General features: G+C 46.0%; 1 protein-coding gene across 23 annotated transcripts in view; it reads right to left on the bottom strand.

Annotated features, from left to right (window-relative positions):
* The window catches only part of LOC140389119 (mucin-13-like), a 206,150-nt gene that overhangs the window by 28,237 nt on the left and 157,549 nt on the right, over positions 1 to 20,364 (bottom strand). For all 23 annotated transcript variants that reach the window (XM_072473324.1, XM_072473279.1, XM_072473344.1 and 20 more), the window contains 3 exons: positions 17,515 to 17,637; positions 9,321 to 9,427; positions 2,236 to 2,294 (listed from right to left, as the gene is read on the bottom strand). In XM_072473324.1, the coding sequence (XP_072329425.1) occupies positions 2,236 to 2,294; positions 9,321 to 9,427; positions 17,515 to 17,637 (289 nt within the window). The remainder of the gene's footprint in view (positions 1 to 2,235; positions 2,295 to 9,320; positions 9,428 to 17,514; positions 17,638 to 20,364) is intronic.

The raw sequence follows: 20,364 nt of genomic DNA, 5'->3' as shown, positions 1-20,364 counted from the left end.
AAACTGCAATGGATACTCTCAGCCTGTACAATTTTTCCTCATAAGATAAACCTCCGGTAAAAGTCTCGTGAACTGCTTTTCCCACATTTAGATATTTTCTTAAATAAGGAGACCAAAACTGTACACATTATTCGAGATGTGGTCTTAAAAAGGGCTGTTTAGTACAGGGCTAAATCGCTGGCTTTGAAAGCAGACCAAAGTAGGCCATCAGCACGGTTCGATTCCTGTAACAACCTCCCCGAACAGGTGCCTGAATGTGGCGACTAGGGGCTTTTCACAGTAACTTCATTTGAAGCCCACTTGTGACAATAAGCGATTTTCATTTTTCGAAAGGGCACTGTACAACTGTAGCAAAACATCCCCACTTTTATATTCCATTCCCCATGCAATAAACAACAACATTCCATTTGCTTCCTAATCACTCGCTCTACCTGCATACTAATTTTTCCTGGTTCATGTACCAGGACACCGAAATCCCTCACTACTACAGAGTTCTGCAGTTTGTCTTAATTTAAATAATGTACTGCTTTACTATTCTTTCTGCCAAAGTGGACAAGTTCACACTGTCACAGGTTATATCTCCATCTACCAAATTAACCTGTCCCTTTGCAGACTCCTCATGCCCTCTTCACACTTACTTTCTGACCGACCTGTGTGTCATCAGCAAATGTACCAACTATATATTTGGTCCCTTCAAACAAGTCATTGATATAAATTATAAATAGTTGAGGCACCAGCACTGATTCCTGTGGCACTCTATTTGTCACATCTTGCCAACCTGAAAATGACCTATTTATCTCTACTATCCATTTTCTGTTAGCTAATCAATCAGCTAACCTTGTTAATGTGTAAATGCTAATGTGTTAACCCCTATACTATGAGCTCTTATTCTGAGCAGTATTAGAGTCATATATGTTTACAGCATGGTAACCCATAAGACGTAAGACCATAATAATAATAGTATTTATTAGTGTCACGGGTAGGCTTACATTAACACTGCTATGAAGTTACTGTGAAAATCCATAAAACATAGGAGCAGAATCAGGCCATTCAGCCCATTGGGTCTGCTATGCCATGCAATCATGGGCGATATGTTTCTCATCCCCATTCTCTTGCCTTCCCCCCCATAACCCCGATCCTCTTATTAATCAAGTAACCTTTGATGTAGCACTTTCTCAAATGCCTTCACATCCACAAGTTTCCCTTTATCCATGTTACTTGTTACATATTTAAAGGTCCTTTGCCCCCACTATTTGTTTTAAAGCCCTTTCTACCACTCCTGTAATATGACTCGCCAGAACGTTCATCTCAGCATGGTTCAAGTGAAGACTATCCCACCAGCACAGCTCCCACTTTCCCCAGTACTGTTGTCAGTGCCGCGTGATTTGAAACCCATTTTTCCCATGCCAATTTTTGAGCCATACATTAAGACAATGGCAGCGATTCTCTTTTCCCGCTGTCAGCGCACCCCCTGCCCTTGGGTTTCCCAAAGGCATGTGATGGCTTCAATGTGAACTCCCATTGGCAAGCGGTAGGAGGAGAGAATTCCGCCACCAGCGAACGCCACTCCGCAGAGAAACACACAACTGGGGGATGGGAGAATCCCACCCAGTATCATCTTTGTCATCCATGATTTTATAATGAGTGACAGCATTGTTATCACATTCTCAATGAAAACTGTCTCATGGATGTTGACGCCTTACCGCTGACTGAAGCTTCCCATCTTTTTATACATTTTAAATTTTTTTGTTTAATTATACTTCAGTGAAATGTGTTGGGACATTTTTCTACATTCTGCAAATTGTCAATTATATTGTACACTTAATGACCACATGTTACTTATTGAAAGTGCACAAAAACAATGCAAACTTGTAGTTACAGCACTAGCTCCTTGTAGAAAGACATTTCAATGAATGCTTTTAGCCTTGTGTTGCAGTATCCCACTGAGTAGTTTCCAAACTGTAGTATATATATATAGACTAAAGAACTATGTGGGCAACATAGCACCCAAACTAAATCACAAAAATTCTGACCGTAACAAAATAAATCTTGACAATAAATGAAATATAATTCAGCACTGGCAATATTAACCTTACATTCAATAGAATTATCATTCTCTTCATTTTGGATGTTTCTTTTTCTGTTTTTAATTTTTCCATATAACAATATTGCATATTTGAACCTGGCCATATTTAAAATGAACAGGTATTTGAAATTGAGATTTTTTTTCCTTACCTAACGTCAAGTATTAAAGTTGTTTTGTAGCCTTCAATGTGCGCAAATGAGGAATTAAACTGCAAAAAAGTCAGAACATGTATGATAAACTGCAAGCATTGAACCTGTATAATAAACCTCCATTCCACCTTCAATTAAATTATAGCTGTAAACGTATTTGTGCACTGGTCAAAATAAATACTTTACTGTTATCTTCTTCCCTTTCCAAAGACTGCAAACCTTGGCAATTTGGCGAGTAAGGGCTGCATTTTGCTTCCAATACGTTTATATGACGGACATCAATTTAATTTTCATCCAGCTATAATTTACACTAAATTAAATAATTAGGTAAAAGTTCAAAATCTATTAGCTTAGTTGCCGTAATACATAGGCGAATTAATAAATAAAATAACCTATGGAGGTGACAGTCCAGGAATTGTGTCACAACTGCAGCCAATGGGAGTTCGTGCAGAATATTGTGAGCTAGGTAACCACACCCGCAAAGTCTGAAACTCAAGGAGCTTCAGTGAACTTCTGTGGTGCAGATACTCTGTGATATCAGGGAGGAAGCTCTCGAAAGGCAGTTACACCCCTTAGATTAGGAAGTGGGCTCGGTCTGGTTAGCTGTCAGATATTTGAAAATATTCTGGCTTTTTTTATAGCTTTGCAAACCCATTCATATAATTTACAGTGCAGAAGGAGGCCATTTGGCCCATTGAGTCTGCACAGGCCCTTGGAAAGATCACCGTATCTAAGCCCACACCTCCAACCTATCCCCGTAACCCAGTAACCCCATCTAACCTTTTTGGACACTAAGGGAAATTTAGCATGGCCAATCCACCAACCTGCACATCTTTGGACTGTGGGAGGAAATCGTAACACTCGGAGGAAACCCATGCAGACATGGGGAGGAAGTGCAGACTCTGCACAGACAGTGACCCAAGTCGGGAATTGAACCTGGGACCCTGGAGCTGTGAAGCAACTGTGCTAACCACTGTGCTACCATACCACCCTTGGTGATACTCGGAAGTGAACGGAATAATGTTGGGATCTTGACTTGATGTCTTATTAAATAAGTATCCATAACTTTTTAAAAATGAACTATAATCAGGATCTTTTGGAACCAAGTTATCTTTTAAAAATGCACATTAAATTGATGCAAAAGATGGCTGCTAAGAGTCACCTGACTTGATATGTGCAATCAAACAGCCAGTCTGTATTTCAAAGGACACCTTCCAAGCTAAGAAGTGTCTATACCCATATCCTGAGACCATCAGATTAGATTTTCTAATTTAATTGGGTCTTTTCAGAAGAAACGACAATGACCAGGATTTTCCACTCCTAATCGGCAGTAGGAGCGGAAACTCTTGTGAGAACTCTCAATTTGCATTTCACTCTGATGTAAATGCATGAAGGGATTGTCCCCTCTGCTCCTCTCTGCCCCCATTCAAAGACAAGGCACATTTGCATTTGTTCAGCACCAGGAAGATCAGTTGAATTAATTACCATATCATTATCAGGCCTCTATGCATGAATCACCCATGAAGTCAGAAAATCCATCCATGTGGGCATGAGGGCAGAATGGCATAAAACCTGACTGGTCTCCTAAGATGTGCACCAGGCGGCGGGCAGATCTCCTTGGGGAGATCAGGAGCGTCATTCTCCACCCCCCGCCGGGTCGGAGAATGGCCGTTGGCCGCCGTGAATCCCACCCCCGCCCCCGCCGAAGTCTCCGGTACCGGAGATTGGGTGGGGGCGGGAATCGGGCCGCGCCGGTTGGCGGGACCCCCCGCTCAATTCTCCGGCCCGGATGGGCCGAAGTCCCGCCCAGAAATTGCCTGTCCCGCCGGCGTAAATCAAAGCTGGTATTTACCGGCGGGACCAGGCGGCGTGGGCGGGCTCCGGGGTCCTGTGGGGGGCGCGGGGCGATCTGACCCTGGGGGTTGCCCCCACGGTGGCCTGGCCAGCGATCGGGGCCCACCGATCCGCGGGCGGGCCTGTGCCGTGGGGGCACTCTTTCCCTTCCGCCTCCGCCACGGCCTCCACCATGGCGGAGGCGTAAGAGACTCTCCCCACTGCGCATGCGCGGGAAACTGTCGGCGGCCGCTGACGTTCCCGCGCATGTGCCGCATTTCCGCGCCAGCTGGCGGGGCACCAAACGCCATTTCCGCCAGCTGGCGGGGCAACAAACGCCATTTCCGCCAGCTGGCGGGGCGGAAATCCCTCCGGCGCCGGCCTAGCCCCTCAATGTTGGGGCTCAGCCCCCAAAGATGCGGAGCATTCCGCACCTTTGGGCCGGCGCGATGCCCGTCTGATTGGCGCCGTTTTTGGCGTCAGTCGGCGGACATCGCGCCGTTGGGGGAGAATTTCGCCCCAGGTGTGTGCATCACTCAGCGGGCAGACGGTCATGCTTGGATAGTTCCCAGATAGTTGCCAGGCAGTACCTAGGCAGTCCCAGTGGGCCATGCTGGTGAATTGCCTGGGCAGTGCTAGGGGGCAGTGTGGGGTGAACTCTTTTGCGCTGGAGCAGCCTTTAGAAATGGTGCCCTGATCTTCAAGGACTGAGTCGCTGTTGGGGCAGACATATCAGAAACCGCATTACTTTGTGGGACTACCCCTTTAAGTTTTTTTACTCGATGTGCTGGATTATATGACAGAGGAAGCCACAGTTTCTCTGGCAGCTTCAATGCCACTTTTTCCATCCACTATCGACCTTTGCCGATTTCTGGGAAAATTCAGCCCGAAGTTTGTTTCAGAATCCAGGGTTAATGTTGCACTTATAGACCCAGGTTGCAGCTCATTTACTTAAACCCTGCAACATATTGGGAAGAGAGCCCTGCAGGACCATATGGTAAGGCACTCACAGTGCAGTGTCTCCCCTTTAAAGAAGGCTTTAAGTGCTGTCTACTGAACCTAGAACAACAAGCAAAGGACTGTACACACGCCTGCCTGCATCAACAGGGCCGAGGTGGAGATGGCTAACAGCTTCAAATTCCTAGGGGTGTACATCACCCAAGGTCTGTCCTGGTCCACCCACATCGACACTACCACCAAGAAAGCACAACATCGCCTATTCTTCCTCAGGAAACTAAGGAATTTGGCATGTCCACACTGACTCTTACTAACTTTTACAGATGCACCATAGAAAGCATCCTACCTGGCTGCATCACAGCCTGGTATGGCAACTGATCGGCCCAAGACCGCAAGAAACTTCAGAGAGTCGTGAACACAGCCCAGTCCATCACACGAACCTGCCTCCCATCCATTGACTCTATTGACACCTCCCGCTGCCTGGGGAAAGCGGGCAGTATAATCAAAGACCCCCCCCCCACCTGGCTTACTCGCTCTTTCAACTTCTTCCATCGGGCAGCAGATACAAAAGTCTGAGAACACGCATGAACAGATTCAAAAGCACTGTTACCAGACTCCTAAACGACTCTCTTATGGACTGACCTGATTAATACTACACCCCTGTATGCTTCACCCGATGCCAGTGTCCAAGTACTTGCATTGTGGACCTTGTGTTGCCCTATTATGTATTTTCTTTTTGTTTTATTTTCTTTCTCATGTACTAAATGATCTGTTTGAGCTGCTCACCCCCAGAAGCAGAAAAATACTTTTCACTGTATCCAGGTACACGTGACAATAAACCAGCAAGAGGGAGGCGAGGCTTGAGGTGGCGGCCGAAAGCCACGAGCCAAGGTGAGCCAGCTGGTCAGCAGTCATCAAGTAGCAAGCGCTGCAGTGAGAGGAGACTTGACCCAGCCAGGGCTGAGGAGGGCAGACCAGCCAGCAACAGTGAGGCACGAGGTGCCAGGTGAAAGCCACGAGGTGCGCCAGCCGCTCAGGGTCTGCAGCCATCATTGGGGGTGGGGTGGGAGGGGCAAAATGAAGGTGAGCACAAAGTGTAAATCCACCATTGTATACAACTCTGCCTTCAACACATGCTTTTTTCCAAGATGAACCAAACTTGTGAGTTATGACCCATTCTTTTATTTGCAACTTGTAAAAGTGTACTATTCTCTTTAACTGTTTTCTGCCCAGGTATGTGTGTGAGTGAGTGATGCAGCATTAGATTTTCCAAGTGAATGCGTGAATAAATGTTCCTCTTTATTCAAACCCATGAATAGCTTGCTGCTGGTCATTCAAACTGTCTCACACTCATGAGTAAGAAACATACCCACCTCTTCTTTTTCAAATAACACAACCATTATAGAGTAGGGGAAGGGAACAGAGGTTTCAGTTCACTCTCGTTCCTATCCATTACATGAGCTAAACTAAGTGAGATTATCATCAGCTTTGATTGGTATATGTTGAAGATAACACCCCTCTAAGATCTGGTGTGATAGGAATCATAGAATCATAGAATTTACAGTGCAGAAGGAGGCCATTCGGCCCATCGAGTCTGCACCGGCCCTTACAAAGAGCATCCTACTGAAGCCCACGTATCTAATCCACCCCTGTAACCCAGTAACCCCCACTTAACATGTCTTGGACACTAAGGGCAATTTAGCATGGCCAATTCACCTAACACGCACATCTTTGGACTGTGGGAGGAAACCGGAGCACCCGGAGGAAACTCACGCAGACACTGGGAGAACGTGCAGACTCTGCACAGACAGTGACCCAGCCGAGAATCGAACCTGGGACCCTGGAGCTGTGAAGCAACTGTGCTAACAACTATGCTACCGTGCTGCCCATGGTGGATAATCTGAGCAAGAGGTTAAAGGTGTTGAAACCAGATATCACAAAGATATGTGACAGAGCCCTGGCACTTTCCTGACAAAGCAGACTTGTGGTTAGCCACTGTGAAAAAGATCGGGACATGCTGAGTATCATGCCACACTTAGCAACAAAACCTCGTTACAAAAAGTCTCATTGCTTACTTTAGAAACAACAATCACAATATTGCATCCAACCCGTGACAAGTTGAAGGAACCTGAAGAAGGAGTGAGGAGACAAGAATATGGCAGTTGGAGTATAATGCCGGGAGTGGGAAATGTGAGGTCTCTTTAGTAGTAATAATAGAATATCGGAATATTTTATTTAATGGTGAGGAACTACTGTTTCTGAGGAATTTACATGTCTTTGGAGAAGCAATACGGTGAGTTAACTTGCAGGTACAGCAAGCAATTAGAAAGTCAAATGGTATGCCGGCCTTTATTGCAAACTGGTTAGGGTACAAGAGTATGAAGCCTTAGTGCAATTGCAGAACCTGTGGTGTGATGACACCTGGAACACCGCATGCAGTTTTGGTCTCTGTCCCTCAGGAAGAAAATACTTGCCTCAGAAGGGTACAACAAAGGTTCACTGAGCTGCTTCCTGAAATGAGAGGGACCCTAGTGGAGAGATCAAGTAAAATGGGCCTATATTTTCTGGGGTTTGTAAGAATGAAAGATGACTTCAAAGGAGCACATATAATTCTGAGGGCTTGGCAGAGCAAGTGCTGCAATGCTCTTTTAAATGATTGGGGAAATACTTCGAAGGGAAACAATCTCAGAATAAGTAGATGAACATTTGGACTGAGGTGAAGATATTTTCCACTCAGAGGGTTATGAGTCATGGGAATTCTCTACCCCCGAGAGCCGTGGATGCATTTTAGGCTCTAAGGGAATACAATTATATGGTGGCCAGACAAGAAAATGGATTTGAAGTTGAAAATCACCCATGACTTTAGAAAATAGAGAAACAGGCTCGAGACGCTGAATGGCCTACTCCTGAATCTATTTCCCAGTCTCTTTTCACTATCTCCATTTGAGAGAATATTCACAAAATCTACCAGATCTCAGGCAAACTTTCTCTATAAATAGTCACTAAGTGGTGTGATGGGAAAAGGCTCTCATTGAACTAATGGGTTAACTTTTATCTGCCTCATGATAGTAGACTTGAAGCACTGAGCCAACTCCCCAACAGAGTCCTATAACTGGGGAACTTTCCCAGGGATGGGATGGGAAGAGGGTCAGATCCAGCTCCATGAAAGTGTGTATCTAATTTGCATAGTTAAGGCCCACAGCCTCTTCGGAATTTTGCCAGTGGCAGAGTTCCCCTCACCTCCCTTGTCCTTTCCCCACCCCCGACTGCAGAAGTCACCAACTCAATGTAGGCGGCAGCCAGGGGGCCATCAGAGTTGCAAGGATGGTCTGAGTTAACTGGAGGATGATCCAGTGGACATGTTTGTCCTTCAACCCAGATCACCTACCCAACTATATTCCGGTTATTTAATTTCAGATGCGCAGCCAACGAGGGCCCTTCCTATTTGAGCTGCCCTCAATTTCCCCTGCCATCTCCCCACAAGCCCCCAACCAACTTGCATCAGCAGTGCCCACCTCCATTGGTGGAGTAGCCAAAGCTCTAAAACTGCAGCCCTCTGGTTGGGCTGGCAGCACTGAGAGCCAACCCAACCATCCTTAATAGCACAACAAACGCAGTGATGGCCAATTAGAGGCTGCCTCCGGAAACGCAGCTTCGCTGCATGCTAATGTCAGCTTGGGGCCTCCATTTGGACCTCACACAGGCGCCCTAAAGCCCCCAGTAAAATTCTGTTCAGTCTCTCTGTTCTTGTGGAAGCTGCGCAGCTTCTGTCTTTGCTTTACTGCAACACCATGGCTAAAGTTGAGAAATCGCCGCATGTATGAATTTAATAATAATAATAATAATCTTTATTGTCACAAGTAGGCTTACATTATTACTGCAATGACGTTATTATGAAAAGCCCCTAGTCGCCACATTCCGGTGCCTGTCCGGGTACACGGAGGGAGAATTCAGAATGTACAAATCACTAACAGCACGTCTTTCGGGACCTGTGGAAGGAAACCGGTGCACCCGGAGGAAACCCACGCAGACAAAGGGAGAGCATACAGACTCCGCACAGACAGTGACGCAAGCCGGGAATCGAACCTGGGACCTTGGCGCTGTGAAGCAATAGTGCTAATCAGTAAGCTTCCGTGCCGCCCCAATTTATATCCTGCCGGTGAATTGTGCTCAAATTGCAACATTCTGCTCGATCCAGTCACCTATCATTTTTAGCCCAAATTAATGTTGCTTTATAAATGGTTTGTTTATCTTAATTATGTTTTAAAATTTTCTTCACAGTTATGAATACCTACAAAGGATGTTACGCTCTTTCGAAGCTCTGCGAACTTTTGAGATCTTGTGTCCTTCATGGTCTCATCAAATTCCATTTGAATGGTCAATTGTCCGCCAAAAGACTGACCTAGATAATAAAAATGAAATTGAATGCTCACATTTTGCACAAGTGCAGCAAATTGATTGATGAATGACAATAATTTATTTTGCCATTTCTTGCCCTTTTACCCCCTCCCCTGCTATAATCTAAATAGTACTCAAATTGCAGCGTCATGTATGACAAAAGCAAAAGGCTTTTGTTTTTCTCGTCTTGCAATTAAGCATCATATGGATAAGCATGTAAACAAAGTGAATATTGTGATTGAGTCCTCCTTGACTGGCCTAGATCATTAAGTGAAAGTGTAACGGTTGAGTAACACAAGATGAAGTTAACATTATTTTAAGTTTATTTGTTCACTTCAATTGGATGTTTTGAAAAATGTTCTTCCAATGTTTATCAAGGTATTTTTGGAAAAGATTTTTGGACACTTCTAATGTGGGGTTTAATGCAAGAAGACTGATATGAGTAAATCCAGTCAATGCCTAGTAATCCTCCTCTGTGCCATCTCTATGCCACAGTACTCCAACAGAGACATAACCGGTGATCTGTAAAGGAGTTGCATGACTTCTTTGTTTTTGTTTTCAATGCCCCTATTCAAAAAGCCAAGTATCCGATATGCATCCTTTGCGGCCCATATCTTATTGCCCCTCCCCCAACATAAAAACACCGTTTAAATTATGATGTCTCTCTACATTGTTCTTGTCCAAAAGCATCACTTCTCGCAAACCCTCATTAAATTGCAATACCACATGTTTATCCATTTGACCAATCTGTCTATTTTCTCCTGAAGTCAGCTGCAATTCTATTCACGCTTTATTGCATTACTAAATATTGTATCACCAACAAGTTCAAAATTGTGCTCCCTATACCCAATCCACATCATTAATAAAAGAAATGGTCCTAGTACCAATCCCTAAGAGTTGAGCCACTGTATATTTCTCTCCAGTCAGAAAATATATCTGTTCATCACTTTCGGACCTCCTGTCCCTTAGCCAATTATGTAAACAAGTTACCACCATTCCTTTAATGCTTTGTGCTTCTATTTTCTGAATAAGTCTGTTCTGCTGTACTTAATCAAGTACCAATTGAAACAAACATACTGCATTATCGTCATCAACAATTTTTACTAATAAAACAAATAATTCAGTCAGGTTAGTCAGACATAATTTGCTTTCAAAAGTACCTTTTGGCTTTTCTTATTGAGCCCCTACTTGGAATCAGAGAATCATAGAATTTACAATGCAGAAGGAGGCGATTCGGCCCATCGAGTCTGCACTGGCCCTTGGAAAGACCACACCTCCACCCTATTCCCGTAAGCCAGTAAACCCACCTAACCTTTTTTTTTGGACACTAAGGGGCAATTTAGCATAGCCAATCCACCTAACCTAATCCACATCTTTGGACTGTGGGTAGAAACCGGGCACCTGGAGGAAATCCAGGCAGACATAAGATAAAGATAGCTAATTTTTTGAAGAATAAAGGAATAAAGGGTAATGGTGTTCGGGCGGGAAAGTGGTAGTTTATTACCTCAGATGGCCTCCAGTAGTTTTTCCATCTAAGCGTTATGTAGATTTAATTGGAGTACAGTGCAGAAGGTGGCTATTCGGCACATCGGGTCTGCACCAACCCTCTGAAAGAGCACTCTACCTTGGCCCAAACCCCACACTATTCCCGTAAACACACCTAGGGCCAGTTTAGCATAGCCAATCCACCTAACCTGCACATCTTTGGACTGGGGAAGGAAACCAGAGCATCTGGAGGAAACCCATGCAGGCACGGGTAGAAAGAGCAAACTCTACATTGATAATCACCTGAGAACGGAATCGAACCTGGGTCCCTAGTGCTTTCAGGCAGCAGTGCTAACCACTATGCCACCGTGAAAGATGGTGACATGTTGGCAATGTCCCTGGATTAGTAACCCAAAGGTCCAGAATAATGCTCTGTGCCATTGGTTCAAATCCCAGCACAACAGCCGGGGGAACATAAATTCATTTAATAAAATTAATTAAAAAGTTTGGAATATGATGAATGGTGACCATAAAATTGTTATTGATTGTGATAAAACCCATCTGGTTCACTAATGTCCTTTAGCAAAGAAAATCTGTCATTCTTACCTGGTCTAGCCTTAATGGGACTCTCAGTAATGTGATTGACTCTTAGCTACCCTCTGAAATAGCATTCAGTTGTACCAAAACTGCTGCAGAAAAGTTGAACCGGATAAATTACAGTCATTCAAGAAGAGGGTAGGCCACCACTTCTACTAGGGGAATTAGGGGTGGGCAACAAACGCTGGCCTTGCCAGTGATGCTCACATCTCATGAAAGAATAAAGGAAAAGTGATAATTTATTATATCAGACGGCTTCTAGTAGTTTTTCCATCTAGGCATTACGTAGACGAGCCTGTAGATATCATACTTACCCTTTGCTTCTTTTTGAAACAAGGGTGCAATATTTGCAGTCCTTCAGTCCTCTAACACAACTTCCATATCCAAGGAGGATTGAAAGATTGTGGTTCAAGCCTCTGCTATCTCAAACCAAGTTTCCTTCAGCAAATTAGGATGAATCCCATCTGGGCTGGGTGACTTGATAACTTTGAGAGATCCCAATCTACTAAGGACCTTCTTTCATTTTTCTTTCCTATCCAATAATGTCTCTTCCTCTCCACTGACATAGACGTCATCCTCTTCATTAGTGAAGATATAAATATTAAGGGAGTGAATTTCCATTCAGATGCTCAACTTAACCATTCTACATTTGGTTGAAAATCTGTGGGAACCCTGCAAAATGGGTTGTTAGTGGCTATTCTTCTGAAGTGGGAAAGCAGGAGAACCCCAAAGTTCTCAACGCAATTCTTCTTACATAAACATGGGAGTAGGAATTTTCAATACCCTTGTTGGTTTCTCATCTCACCTGCATATACTTGGGCTCATCCAAAACTCTGCTCCCCATATCTTAACATGCATTGTCCGGTTCCCCCATAAACCCTATGCTTGCTGACGTACATTGGCTCTGGGCCAGCAATGCCTTGACATTAAGATTCTCACCTTCATTTTTAAATCCCTCCATGGTCTTGCCACTCCCGATCGCCGTAATCTTCCCAAGCACAACATCACTGCAAGATCTCTGCACTTCTTCAAATCTGACCTCTGGCTTTACACCATTAGAGGGTGTACCTTCAGCCTCCGAGGCTCGAACTTCTGGAATTACCATACTAAATCTCTCTGCATTTTACCTCTTTCGACCTTTAATCTTATCTCTTTGGCCAAACGTTTGATCGCCTGTCCTAATAACTATTTCTGTGACTTGCTGTTAAATTTTGTTTGATAGCACTCCTGTGAAAACCCTCAGAAAGTTTTACATATTAATGATGCAATATGGATGTAAGTTGCTTCTGTTGTTCAATTGCATTTTTATTACATGCAAAAGGTATTATTATATACCTTAGAATAAAAATACATTTTCTCCAGCTGATATGTGAAAGAATAGATGAAACTATTTGTGATTACTACAACATTCCCCTCCGCTGTCAGCAGAGCACCACAGCAGCTCTCTTCTACTTGAGATGCTAATTGTTGTGCCTATGGTATTTCACTTTATTCGGGTTATCATTATCCTGTAATTGTTTCTGTACTTGGGCAGCACGGTGGCACAGTGGTTAGCACTGATGCCTCACAGCTCCAAGGACACGGGATCTATCCTCGCCCCGGGTCACTGTCCGTGTGGAGTTTGCACATTCTCCCCGTGGCTGCGTAGGTCTCACCCCCACAACCCTAAATTATCTAAACGCAAGAAGCATTTGTAACAAGTTTAATGAGCTAACGGTGCAAATAGAAACAAAAGGTTATGACTTGGTGGGGATTACTGAAACATGGTTACAAGGAGACCAGGTCTGGGAATTGAATATCCAAGGCTACGCAGTCTTTCAGAAAGTTAGGGTGAAAGGAAAAGGAGGTGGCGTAGCCTTGCTGGTGAGGAAAGGGATCAGTGCTGTAATGAGAAATTACATAATTACTGGAGATCAAGATGTGGAATCAGTCTGGGTAGAAATAAGAAATAACAAAGGGAAGAAGTCCTTGGTAGGAGTAATCTATAGGTCTGCAAACAGGAGTTCTACAGTGGGGCACAGTATAAACCAGGAAATACTGGGGCTTGCAAAAAAGGTATGGCAATAATAATGGGTGAGTTTAATACGCACATAGACTGGAGGAATCAAATTGGAAAGGGTAGCCTGGAGGCAGAGTTTGTTGACTGAGTTAGAGATTGTTACTTGGAACAGTATGTTAGGGAACCAACCAGGGCCGAGGCTACTCTCGATTTGGTATTTTGTAATGTGGAGGGATTAATTAATGACCGCATAGTTAAGGATCCTCTACGGAGTAGGGACCATAGTATGGTAGAATTCAAAATTCAGTTTGGGGGTGAGAAAGTGGAGGCCCGCATTTGCGTTCTAGAATTAAACAAAGGAAATTACATAGGCTTGAGGTCAGATTTGGCCCGTATGGACTGGGCAGGAAGGCTAAAAGGTAGGACAGCGGATGAGCAGTGGCAGTTGTTTAAGGAGATACTCAATTCCTCACAACTAAAATATATCCCAGTGAGGAAGAAAGATGGGAAGAGGGGTAAAAAAAACAGCCATGGCTGAACAAGGAGGTCAAGGACATGATAAAGACACAAACTAAGTTATATCATATTACAAAGATTGAGAAACTTTCAAACATAAACAATGGGATACTAAAAATGTAATAATAAAAGCTCAGGTAAATTCTGAAAAAAACCTAGCACAGAATATCAAAAAGGATAGTAAAAGCTTCTACAGGTACATACAAGAGAAGAGAGTCGCAAAGGTGAATGTTGGCCCCTTGGAAGATGAAACTGGTGAGTTAATAGTGGGGAACTCAGAAATGGCAGAGATGCTAAATCAATACTTTGCCTCAGTTTTTATGGTGGAGGACACAAGTACAATTCCTATAGGAACGGGTAATTCAGAGGTAATAAAAAGGGTGGAACTTGGAACAATCAGCATCAATAGGGAAACGATACACAACAAGCTCTTGGGATTGAGGGCAGGCAAGTCCCCTGGGCCTGATGGCCTACATCCTATGGTGTTAAAGGAAGTGACAGCAGAGATATTGGATCCATTGGTTATGATATTCCAAAATTCCCTGGACACGGGAAAGGTTCCAGTGAATTGGAAAAATGCTAACGTAATGCCCTTATTCAAACAGGGAGGGAGGCAGAATGTGGGAAATTACAGACCAGTTAGTTTAACATTTGTTGTGGAAAACTGTTAGAATCAATTATCAAGGAAGTAATATCAGGACATTTAGAAAGCCAAAGCGCTATCCATCAGAGTCAGCATGGTTTTATGAAGGGCAAATCATGTATGACTAATTTGCCTGAGTTCATTGAAGATGTAACAAACAAAGTGGATAATGGGGATCCTGTAGATATAGTGGCCGGGATTCTCTGATCCTGTGCCGGGTCGGAGAATCGCCGGGGGGGGGGGAGTGCGCGAGAATTCTGCCCCGCCACTCTGATGCCGGCCCGCTGATTCTCCGGCGCCAATTCTTGGGTGCCCACGGGATCGCCGCTGCACAGGTCGAGGGCCGTTGAAAGCGCCCCCTCCTCCCCCCCGAGTGCCCGTCGAGTTCGCCTGAGTCCCGCCAGCGTAGGTTACGTATGGTCATACCCTGCGGGACCTCGGAGTTCTGGCTGCGGGGTCCGTCCTGGTGGAGGGGCAGGGGGTCCGACCCCGGGGGGCCACCACGGTGGCCTGGCCTGCGGTCGGGTCCGACCGATCGGCGGGCGGGCTAGTTCCGTGGGGGACCTACATTCCTCCACGCCCGGCCCCTCTAGGGCTTCCCATATTGCCCGGGGGCTGGCACGGAGATGGAACCCATGCGCATGCGCGAACTTGCACCGGCCGTGGCGGCATACGCGAACTTGCACCGGCCACGGCGCGCATGCGTGAACTCACGTCGCCCATGGCGTGCCGGCTTTCAGGCGTCGGAGCAGCAGACACCATTCCAGCTCCCTACTAGCCCCCTAGGAAGGGGTGAATACCTGGCACTTGGGGCCCGTTGACGCCGGAGTGGCTCGTGCCACTTTTCACACCGGCATCAGAACTTGGCCGCGGGATTGGAGAATCCCGGCTAGTATACCTGGACTTCTGGAAGGTGTTTGATAAGGTGCCGCACACAAGGTTAATTCACAAGGTAAGATCACATGGGATTAGGGGTAACTTATTAGTTTGGATAGAAGACTGGCTGACGGGCAGGAGACAGATAATTGGGATAAATAGGTCTTTTTCTGGATGGCAGGATGCAACTAGTGGGGTGCCACAAGGTTTGGTCCTTGGGCCCCATCTATTTACAATCTATATTAACGACTTAGAAGGATTTATAACCAAATTTGCAGATGACACAAAAATAGGTGGGACAATAAGTTGCAATGAGAAAATAAGTGCCTTACAAATTGATATAGATAGGTTAGGAGAGTGGGCCAAAATGTGGCAAATGGAGTTTAACGTGGATAAGTGTGAGGTCATGCATTTTGGTCGAAAAAATGGAAAGGCAACTTATTTAAATGGGGAGAGACTTTGGATGGTCCGATGCAGAGGGATCTGGATGCCCTCATGCATGAGTCACAGAAAACGAGCATGCAGGTGCAGCAGATAATGAAATGAAAATGGCTTATTGTCACAAGTACGCTTCAAATGAAGTTACTGTGAAAAGCCCCTAGTCGCCACATTCCGGCGCCTGTTCGGGGAGGCTGTTACGGGAATCGAACTGTGCTGCTGGCCTGCCTTGGTCTGCTTTCAAAGCCAGCGATTTAGCCCTGTGCTAAACAGCCCCGACAATGAGATAATGAGGAAAGCAAATGGAATGTTGGCATTTGTAGCAAAAGGAATTGAGTATAAAGATAGGAGTTAGGGAAGTGATGTTGCAACTATACAAGACATTGGTAAGAGCGCACCTGGAGTATTGTGCACAGTTTTGGTCCCTTTATTTGAGGAAAGATATAGTGGCAGTGGAGGCAGTTCAACGGAGATTCACTAGATTGATTCCAGAGATGAGGGGTTTGTAGTATGAGGAGCAATTGAACAGTTTAGGCCTAAACTCTCTAGAGTTTGGACGAATGAGGGGAGATCTAATTGATGCTAAAAGGTATGGATAAAGTAGACATGGAGCTGATGCTTCCTCTTGTGGGGCATTCTAAATCGAAAGGTCATAATCTTAGAATAAGAGGTAGCAAATTTAAAACAGATTTGAAGAAAAACTACTTCTCCCAAAGGGTTGTGGATCTGTGGAATTTGCTACCCCAGAGTGCGGTGGATGCAGGGACAATGAGTAAATTTAAGTAAATTTAAGGAGGAGTTAGACAGATTTTTAATTGGTAATGGGTTGAAGGATTTTGGAAAATGGGCAGGCCGGTGGATTTGAGGCCAGGATGGGATCCGCCATGATCACATTGAGGGTGTTCGGGAGGCTAAATTGCCTACTTCCGCTCCTCGGTCATGTTTTCCAGGGAGGAGACGCTCTGGCTGATTTCACAATCCAGCTCTTGGTCTGAAACACTGCAAGTAGCAGATGAGGAACATATTAGCCATGATAGAATCGCAGAGCAGACTCAATGGGCCGAATGGCCTAATACTGCTCCTATATCTTATGAACTTATGAACCCAAAGATGTGCAGGGTAGGTGGATTGGCCACACTAAATTGCCTCTTAATTGGAAAAAAAAGAATTGGGTACTCTAAATTTATTTCAAAAAATTGTTTCCATACTTAATTTTGCCTCCTTTTCCTGTTTTTAAGGTTTTCATTTTTAGTTACTTGCTCCCTTTAGTTAGACCCTGTACAATTGTTAGCTGTCATTTGTTAAATAATTGAGAAGAAAAATAAGCTTTCTATCCTTTCAGTCAGACAGAGTAACAGATTAAGTAGTCAAAATTAAATAAACTCAATTATGCTTAAATTGTAAGTTTGTAGTTATATACTCAAAGTAAAATATGGAAATTCTAGATGTTATTTTGCATAGATTATATCATATATTAAAATTATTCACAAATATTATGAGTAGTTGCATAATTTGAGAACAATGATTTCATCCATACCTTGAATACAGATATTGGTATCATTATCATAATAAAAATCAAAGTTGCATTCACAAGTAAAGCCATCGAACAGATCCACACATTCTGCAGTGTCTCCACAGGGATTTGACGAGCAACTTGAACCTGGGAAAAGATGTTATCATGATTAAATAATGTGGTAATATCTAATTACATATAAGTGAATCATTTATTTGCATACCTTTTATAAATGGATAGTCTTCCACTAGTACATTCAATTCATTTTAAATGTCATATATATCTGATTGTCTGTCCTGCTTGATATTCAAATATCTTTCTTTTTGTTCATTTACGGGATGTGGGCTTCACTGGCTAAGCCAGCATTTATTGCCCATCCCTAATTGCCCGTGAGGCGGTGGTGGTGAGCTACCCTCTTAAACCGTTGCGGTCCATGTTATACAGGTCTACCCACAGTACTGTTAGGAATGGAATTCAAGGATTTTGACGCATGCAACAGTGAAGTAACAATGATATATTTCCAAATCAGGATGGTGAGTGACTTGACGGGGAACTTCCAGGTGCTGGTGTTCCCATATGTTTGCTGTCCTTGTGGTTCTAGAGAGTAGCTACCATGGGTTTGGAAGGTGCTGACTAAGGAGCTTTGCTGAGTTCCTGCAGTGCATATTGTAGATGGTGCACACTGTTGCCACTGTGAATCAGTGGTTGAGAGGGTGAATGCTTGTGGCAGAGGTGTTAATCAAGCGCGTTGCTTTCTCTGGATGTTGTCAAGCCTCTTGAGTGTTGGAGCTGCACTCATCCAGGAATGTGGAGAGTATTCCATCATACTCCTGACTTATGCTTTGTAAATGGTGGCACATGTGTGGTGTGAATATTACGTGCCACCGGTCAGCCCAAGCCTAGATGTTGTCCAGGTCTTGCTGCATTTGGGCATGAACTGCTTCAGTATCTGACGTATCACGAATGGTGCTGAACATTGTGCAGTCATCAATGAACAATCCCACTTCTGTCCTTATGTTGGAAGGAAGGTCATCGATGAAGCGGCTAAAGGTGGTTGGGCTGAAGACACTGTCCTGAGGAACACCTGCAGTGATAAACTGGAACACAGATAATTGACCTCCAACCACTACATGGTCTTTCCAGAAAAGATAATTCCATAGAATCCCTAGAATGCAAATGGAGGCCATTTGGCCCATCAACTCTGCACTGACCTTTTGAAAGAGCATTCTACCTTGGCCCACTCCCCCGACCTATCCCCGTAACCCCACCTAACCTAGTGAAAAACTAGTGCAAGCGGTACAGATTCCAAATTGACTTTCTAAGAAAGTTAGAGATGTCATAAACCTTCTTTGGATGACAACAGATTTTTAGTTTGAAATTTCTCTCCGTCAGTTCCATAACTTATTCATGAGTGGATTATATTTCAATTCAAATCAAGTATCTCTGTAAGAGTCTTATTTATGGAAGTGTGTCCCTATTAATTTTCAACATGCACAATTTCTCCTTAGACTAGTCATAGATGTCTTGCTTGTATTAGCTCTAAGAGATGCGGGGGAAAAGTTGCACTATTTTATGAGGCGTCATTCTCCGACCCCCCGCCGGGTCGGAGAATTGGCGGGGGTTGGCGTGAACCCCGCCCTGCCCGCCGGTTGCCGAAGTCTCCGGCACCGGATATTCGGCGGGGGCGGGAATCGCGCTGCGCCGGTTGGCGGGCCCCCCCCCGCTCGATTCTCCGGCCCGCCGATAAATTGCCTGTCCCGCCGGCGTAAATTAAATCACCTACCTTACCGGCGGGACAAGGCGGCGTGGGTGGGCTCCGGGGTCCTGGAGGGGGGGCGCGGGGCGATCTGGCCGCGGGGGTGCCCCCACGGTGGCCTGGCCCGCGGTCGGGGCCCACCGATCCGCGGGCGGGCCTGTGCCTTGGGGGCACTCTTTCCCTTCCGCCTCCGCCATGGTCTCCACCATGGCGGAGGCAGAAGAGACTCCCTCCACTGCGCATGCGTGGGAAACTGTCAGCGGCCGCTGACGCTCCCGCGCATGCGCCGCCCGGAGATGTCATTTCTGCGCCAGCTGGCAGGGCAACAAAGGCCGTGGGCGAAATTCTCCCGAAACGGCGCGATGTCCGCCGACTGGTGCCCAAAACGGCGCCAATCAGACGGGCATCGCGCCGCCCCAAAGGTGCGGAATGCTCCGCACCTTTGGGGGCCGAGCCGCAACATTGAGGGGCTAGGCCGGCGGCGGAGGAATTTCCGCCCCGCCAGCTGGCGGAAACGGCCTTTGTTGCCCCGCCAGCTGGCGCGGAAATGACATCCCCGGGCGGCGCATGCGCGGGAGCGTCAGCGGCCGCTGACAGTTTCCCACGCATGCGCAGTGGAGGGAGTCTCTTCCGCCTCCGCCATGGTGGAGACCGTGGCGGAGGCGGAAGGGAAAGAGTGCCCCCACGGCACAGGCCCGCCCGCGGATCGGTGGGCCCCGATCGCGGGCCAGGCCACCGTGGGGGCACCCCCCGGGGCCAGATCGCCCCGCGCCCCCCCCAGGACCCCGGAGCCCGCCCACGCCGCCTTGTCCCGCCGTTCAAAACGTGGTTTAATCCACGCCGGCGGGACAGGCAATTTATCGGCGGGACTTCGGCCCATCCGTGCCGGAGAATCGAGCGGGGGGGGCCCGCCAACCGGCGCGGTGCGATTCCCGCCCCCGCCGAATCTCCGGTGCCGGAGACTTCGGCAACTGGCGGGGGCGGGATTCACGCCAGCCCCCGGCGATTCTCCGACCCGGCGGGGGGTCGGAGAATGACGCCCCGTTTCCGCCAGCTGGCAGGGCGGAAATTCCTCCGGCGTCGGCCTAGCCCCTCAATGTTGGGGCTCGGCCCCCAAA

The sequence above is a fragment of the Scyliorhinus torazame genome, chromosome 2, assembly GCF_047496885.1.
Source record: "Scyliorhinus torazame isolate Kashiwa2021f chromosome 2, sScyTor2.1, whole genome shotgun sequence".
NCBI lineage: Eukaryota > Metazoa > Chordata > Chondrichthyes > Carcharhiniformes > Scyliorhinidae > Scyliorhinus > Scyliorhinus torazame.
This window is presented reverse-complemented; position numbering and strand designations above follow the sequence as displayed.